This window comes from Botryllus schlosseri, chromosome 2 (genome assembly GCF_051294905.1).
Source record: "Botryllus schlosseri isolate E-star chromosome 2, Bs_hap1, whole genome shotgun sequence".
NCBI lineage: Eukaryota > Metazoa > Chordata > Ascidiacea > Stolidobranchia > Styelidae > Botryllus > Botryllus schlosseri.
This window is the reverse complement of record NC_137237.1, coordinates 35,909,818-35,915,651: the sequence shown is the minus strand read 5'-3', so window position 1 is coordinate 35,915,651 and position 5,834 is coordinate 35,909,818. Positions and strand designations below refer to the sequence as shown.

Here is a 5,834-nt window from a genome sequence, read left to right as displayed (position 1 = left end):
TTGCCAAGAATGAAGAAAGAACGTTTAACAGCAGCAGTTGTTGGCTGCCAACACTGAAGTTATGCGTACACTGCTGGTGACATACCGTGGTGCTTCATACTGGCAATGGTGTCTACATTACAATTTTTCATCATGCGCTTCGTGATATAAGAACCATGCAATGCCCATGCAATCTTACTTCAGTTGGGATATTGCGGAACGTTTAGCATACCACCATGTCAACCTATTTGTTTCATTTGAATGTTTATTAATGCACAATAAGCAGACAATTGGCCATCTACAACGGTAAGCCTATTAAGTAGGCTACAAGCTGTAAAATGTCAAGTGGTAAGTTCACCGACAGTGCGAAATCTACGATACAAACGAAAGGCAGGTTTCAAAAGCGTTCCCCGCAAACAAGATCACGCGCCTGTCACGTTACGATTACGTTAACTATGGAACGTTGAACGTTTGGCGCCCACGTTACCATTGCGACATTCTGTGAACAATAGGTAGCGATGAGCTGACGTTTCTGATGGCATAATTGAAACGACAACTTTAACCACGTTGGTCCTGACCAAGTTGCTAAATGCTGCCTTTCAAACTAGCTCTTAATGCAATAATACCGAGTCACAATACTTCAGGAACAATGAGTTTATTGCCAATAAAAGATAACAAGTCGTTAGGCCCAGTTCTACACACAGTCATAAATGGCGCACAGTCATAAATGGTGCAAAGAGTGGAAGGCAAGCATTGTGCAAAATATTCCAACACCAATATTGCAATTTTGTATCATTGAGGTACTGAGCTCAGAGGTATAAATAATATTACAGAATACATGCAATCAAACAAAAATCACAGGACTAACATATCAAGGTATAACCAACATAGCAATATACTACGACGTCAATAATTCAAATATCAGACACACTTTCATATTAACCAGAGGTGTTAAACTAAGTACCGTTGATTTTAGTACTCAGGTTTGGCTACTTGCACTACTTACTCTAGGGGTGATGTTATATACCACTTCTACTTCACGTACTATTAGGAAAACTATACTGACTTTTTCATTTCGGATTTTGTATGTTAAAATTAGTTTTGTGAAATATGGTTGTCGTTCTCACAATGACTTGTCACAATTTAATCAGTATAACAATAATGTCAGCAACTGAATTTATATATTATCGGAAAATCGACGTAGCATCATATTAGTCACTAACACGAAAGCAACAATTTCAAAAGTGGCTACCACTTAACAACTGCTAAAAGAATGCGACACCTGGTCTGAATCGAAGTTTTCGAACTACCAGCTCAATTACTTTCAATGCCTTCATTTTTTTTAACTACTAGTTTTAAGTACCAAGTAAATTTAACATGCCTTGGATATTGCTAGTTCTGCTTTTGCAGCAACGCTTTACCCCCTTAGACAGCAGAGCTACGATAAATTTGACTAGCAATTATTGTTGGATTTTACCTAGATGTGTCTAGACAGACAGGACATTAGTAATGGAGAAGCAGGGATACTTGAAGAAACACTTGGCAGCAAGCTAATGGCAGGATATTGATACATAAAAAATGAAGAAACTGCGTAGCCGGTGTTAGCACCATCACAAGTAAAATCTTCAAACACTTTCCGTGAGCCAATTTACGATACTGTAGGGTTACCATATTTTGGGAATCTGAAAAGAGGACACTTAATAAAAATTTCCGGCCTTACAATACAGCAGTAACATCCGGTAAAACTGGTAAACATTTTGCGAGTTTGTAGTTTGTTGACTGTAAGAAGGTCATCTTTCCGACTCAACTTCCAAATTACACACTTTCTATGAATATTCATTTAGATGACTAAAACAAAAGGTCGTTTTTCTGGCACAACTCCTGTAAGACCCACCTAACCGGTACTTGAGCTTGCTTTATCGCAGTTAAATTTAACATACATCTACGCAAAATTTTCAAAACGTGGACAATGACATTTGGGCGTCCTGCTAGGACACTTTAAAAAAGGACAAATCCTCTTTCAAAGAGGACATATGGTAACCCTACGATACTGACAAATAAAGAAATGCAAAACTGCGTAGCCGATGTCAGCGAAATCAGGCAGGAATGTCATTCTTGGTTAAATGCAGGCAATTACACCAGTACATGGTGCCTGGATGTCCGCTGTTCACCTTATAAGGTGGCACTTGGCTGCAAGAACTGTATGACGTCTTCTTTGAGACTATTAAACGTAACTTTCAAGCTCACTAGTCCACCTCTTTCTTCTCAAATGGGCAGCAGCTCATCAAAGCACACCATTTATCATTCCTGAAATCAAGAAGTCACAGTGGGTAAGTCAGAAATAGATGACAATAAGCTAGCACTATATCACATCAATTTAATGTACAAGAGCTGTGTTGGAACAGCTAAACAAAAACAAAACAGAATCCCATGCTGAGAATATGTAAGAAATGGTGTTGCGGGATCAACAGTGTTAAATTTCCCACTATTTCAATCTGGATGATTTCACGTGTCCCATTAAAACCAAGTTTGAAAAATGCATACCTCATCCACGGCGAATTCTTCACTAGTAGTGCGTCCATCCTGTGGTCTTGATGATTGCTGCAAGAAGTTCATTGTTATATTCTAGGTCATGGTAGGACAGTAAACCTATACGAAGAACTTGTAATAAGAATCCAATGTATTTAATCCTGTTCAGCAGAATTACTTTAGACTAGCAAGCACCATGCAATTACTATCCAGAGGGCATATAAACAAAGGAGAGTAGATCACAGAACACAGGGTATAAATACAAAGCAAGGCACACTAGAAAATGATGATTGTTACTAAATAAGATATGACACCAACATGAATGCGCATCATAACAATAATTGTAATTTAATGCACCAGCACCTATGACTGATTTTTTTATAGCAGAGGGATATCAGAATGATTAACCAACAGCAAACTGTACCTTCTTGAGATAATGAGGGTAGGGCTTGAAGACTTCACCGATGTGCGTTTCTCTTTCTCCGTTACTTTGCTGTGGGTCTTTCTGCATATAGCTACAAGAAGATAGGGTTGGAGCTAAGTTAATTAGACCTTGTACTGTCTGGGAGCGTTGCTCTAACTTCAATACTCACATATCAGAAGGCTACAGATCATTTCATGGTATTTGAAGCGATGCTTATGCTTTCCTTTTTGTCCGTCTTTGGAATACTGAGCAAGTAGAAACTTGGTTGCAATTTTGTCCAACACGCCTCGAATTGTAGCGGTCACAGTTTGTCCACCAACTACCGACAAATATACGATATCTGGAAAACCAAGAAATCCAGTAAAAATCATAAAAACAGGTGTCAACAGCACTCTGTCAAATTATATCCCGACCAATTCTAGTTGTAACAGTATTTTTACAGTGAATGAAAAACTACACCGAGAGTCATTTAACTTGATCAGCTGGGAAAAATGTTCGCAATTGTATATCGAAAATTAATGGGTTTGGTAATTATAACAACTACTTACTGCGGCATATTTTGCTCCCCCTGCTGAAGTTTCGCATCTATGCCTTTTAATTCATCCACACTAGTTGCAGGTTTCTTGATTAAATACTTGAAATTCTGCGTGCTTGACTGCCATTGCATACGTTTTCCAACATCTTGTCGAACGAGATACGCTTGATTTTCATCTACTTTCGCACACAAATCAAGATTTTCTTCATGATTTCTAAATAAAATTAAAAGTCATCTATACCGCACATTTGACAAACGTACATTAAAATCATCAATTATTGTGTAACGACATGCCCATGAATGTCTCAAAGCTCGACCCCTTATAATATAAATTTGAGTTCTGGGAAGCGTAATATGTAAAAGTGAATCAAATGCCATACTTCCTATAAAAATATGAATCTCAGAACGTACCGTCATCCGAATAGCCGTTTCGCCTGTGGAATACACTGTCGGTAGACATTTCGAACGAAGAGCAACCTTAAATAAATAAATAATAATTGATAGCAAGTTAACATCTCAGGAGAAAAAAATGTTGAACAAACCTTCCTAAGTTGTCTCTACTTGGTGCCTCTCGAGACGACTTGGTGTTGAGGTGACTATTGAAAGAAATACATAGTCACATATCGAATTATTTTTCAACTTGTAATTCAACAGACCTGCCGGCTTTTTCTTGGATAGGAACTGCGAAGTTCGCTTCGAAGTTGAGGCAGACAATGGTTGAGAATGAATTTAAGTATCAGCAGGAACTACTTCATTGTCAGAATCATCAATATCTGCAGAAAATACAAGTTGGAGTGAAACTAACACTATGGAAATGGATAAACAATTGATAATAAATATATAATAATTTTACAAAGCAAGCAACATCTCAGGAGTACAAAATGTTTAACAAACCTTCCAAAATCGTCTTTACGTGGTGCCTCTCAGGACGTCGTTGTGTTGAGGTGACTAAAGGAAGAAATACATAGTCACGTATCGAATTATTTTTCAGATTGTAATTAAACAGACCTCCCCGCTTTTTCTTGGATAGGAACTGCGAAGTTTGCTTCGAAGTTGAGGCAGACACAATGAAACATCAGATAACATAATTGTTGGGCGGTCTTCCGTGTCCGAGCTCTCATAGGGAGTTGAATCAGAAAGAGTGGCAATAACAGCCGTTTCTGCATGCAATGGAGTGACATCCTTAAATTGATCCAACATTGTACTGTTACGGCCATCTGTTGATAAAGTAATTCATGTATTAAAGCAGGCATGAGAAAAGAGCTTGATTCGAAAATTGACATCACACAAACATTATGATGCCAATACCATGTTATTCATGAAATTCAAATCCAGAACTGAATAAAATTAAACACTTACTTGATACTGGTCTATTAATATCTTCAAACTGTAAAATTTCATCGTTTTTGTTAGTTCAAGCCTGCATGCTTGAATAACCTGGTCGCAGCAGTCCATGTCCTACTGTAAGCTACAGTAATCGGTGTCTTTTTCGACATTTAGGCATACTGAACTGCAGCTGCTTCAATAGAGTAGAAAATTAATGAACCCTTGGAGTCCACGATTTGCTGTGTGCATGCCACGACCTCATGATCAATAGAAATCTGCATTCTACCAAACACTAATATTTTTGACATGTTAACAAGGAACACTGATTGGTGATCGTCAGACATGTCATTGTGGATAAGGAAGCATACTTGCACATGCCATTAATTAATAAGGAACAGATGAATACTATACTCGAGAAATCACGCATGTACCTACGGCTGACGATATGACCGACAGAAAACTACGGTCTATCAAGTAACCGTATGCCTGAACTATGTTTTTATACGAAGCATAATTATAAATTAGCATGCAAAGTTCAGTTTTCGGCACTCCGCTATAGCTATGTTCTTGCTTGAACATCAGTAAACCGCGATTAATCCGCGAACTCAACTAACACCGCACCCTCAACTACGATTACAAACCGCCATTGCAGGACCTCGCGCTGTTGTCTGGCGGCATCAGTGATCACACGTGCGCGGCGGGCGAACTGATGTTCGTGCAGGGAAAAAATGCCCTACGTCACTCGGCGAAAAAGCGTGCCGGCTGTATCCCAACGCGACACGCGTCTGTGTATAATGGAATATGAAGTGTCGGGTATGTGCGCATTTAACTTTGTAAAAATATTTGACAAAATTTTGACCTAACGCTACAATTTTGACCTAATCTTGACTTTTTTGGCATGTCAAAAAATCGCCCTAGTCATCACTATAACTCGACTCCCGAATTAACCACTTTTTAAGCTACTTCTGTGATGTTTACTAAAAAAGGGTCAGCACCCTGAATCGACACTCGATCGTCCTCACCACCTATTTCGCGTCGTTT

General features: G+C 38.7%; 1 protein-coding gene across 2 annotated transcripts; it reads right to left on the bottom strand.

Moving 5' to 3' along the window:
* Positions 1-618: 618 nt before the first annotated feature.
* On the bottom strand, positions 619-5,615 carry LOC145434513 (uncharacterized). 2 transcript variants are annotated; one of them, XM_080311869.1, is made up of 11 exons: positions 4,827-5,604; positions 4,476-4,684; positions 4,362-4,415; positions 4,124-4,240; positions 4,010-4,063; positions 3,879-3,944; positions 3,481-3,681; positions 3,102-3,272; positions 2,933-3,023; positions 2,524-2,580; positions 619-2,286 (listed from the first exon to the last, which is right to left on the bottom strand). In XM_080311869.1, the coding sequence occupies exons 7-11, from the start codon at positions 3,515-3,517 to the stop codon at positions 2,226-2,228; spliced, it is 417 nt and encodes a 138-aa protein (XP_080167995.1). In that variant the 5' UTR covers positions 3,518-3,681; positions 3,879-3,944; positions 4,010-4,063; positions 4,124-4,240; positions 4,362-4,415; positions 4,476-4,684; positions 4,827-5,604; the 3' UTR covers positions 619-2,225. The 2 variants fall into 2 exon arrangements, with proteins under 2 accessions (XP_080167995.1, XP_080167994.1); XM_080311868.1 differs by lacking the exon at positions 619-2,286 and having other exon boundaries at positions 2,327-2,580; positions 4,827-5,615.
* Positions 5,616-5,834: the final 219 nt, after the last annotated feature.

Coding starts and splice junctions, on each gene's coding strand:
- LOC145434513 (XM_080311868.1), bottom strand. CDS start 3,517: ATGCGAAACTTCAGCAGGGGGAGCAAAATATGCCGCA. Junction 3,273..3,480: donor GGGGAGCAAAATATGCCGCA/GTAAGTAGTTGT, acceptor TTGGTTTTCCAG/ATATCGTATATTTGTCGGTA. Junction 3,024..3,101: donor GATCTGTAGCCTTCTGATAT/GTGAGTATTGAA, acceptor ATCTTCTTGTAG/CTATATGCAGAAAGACCCAC.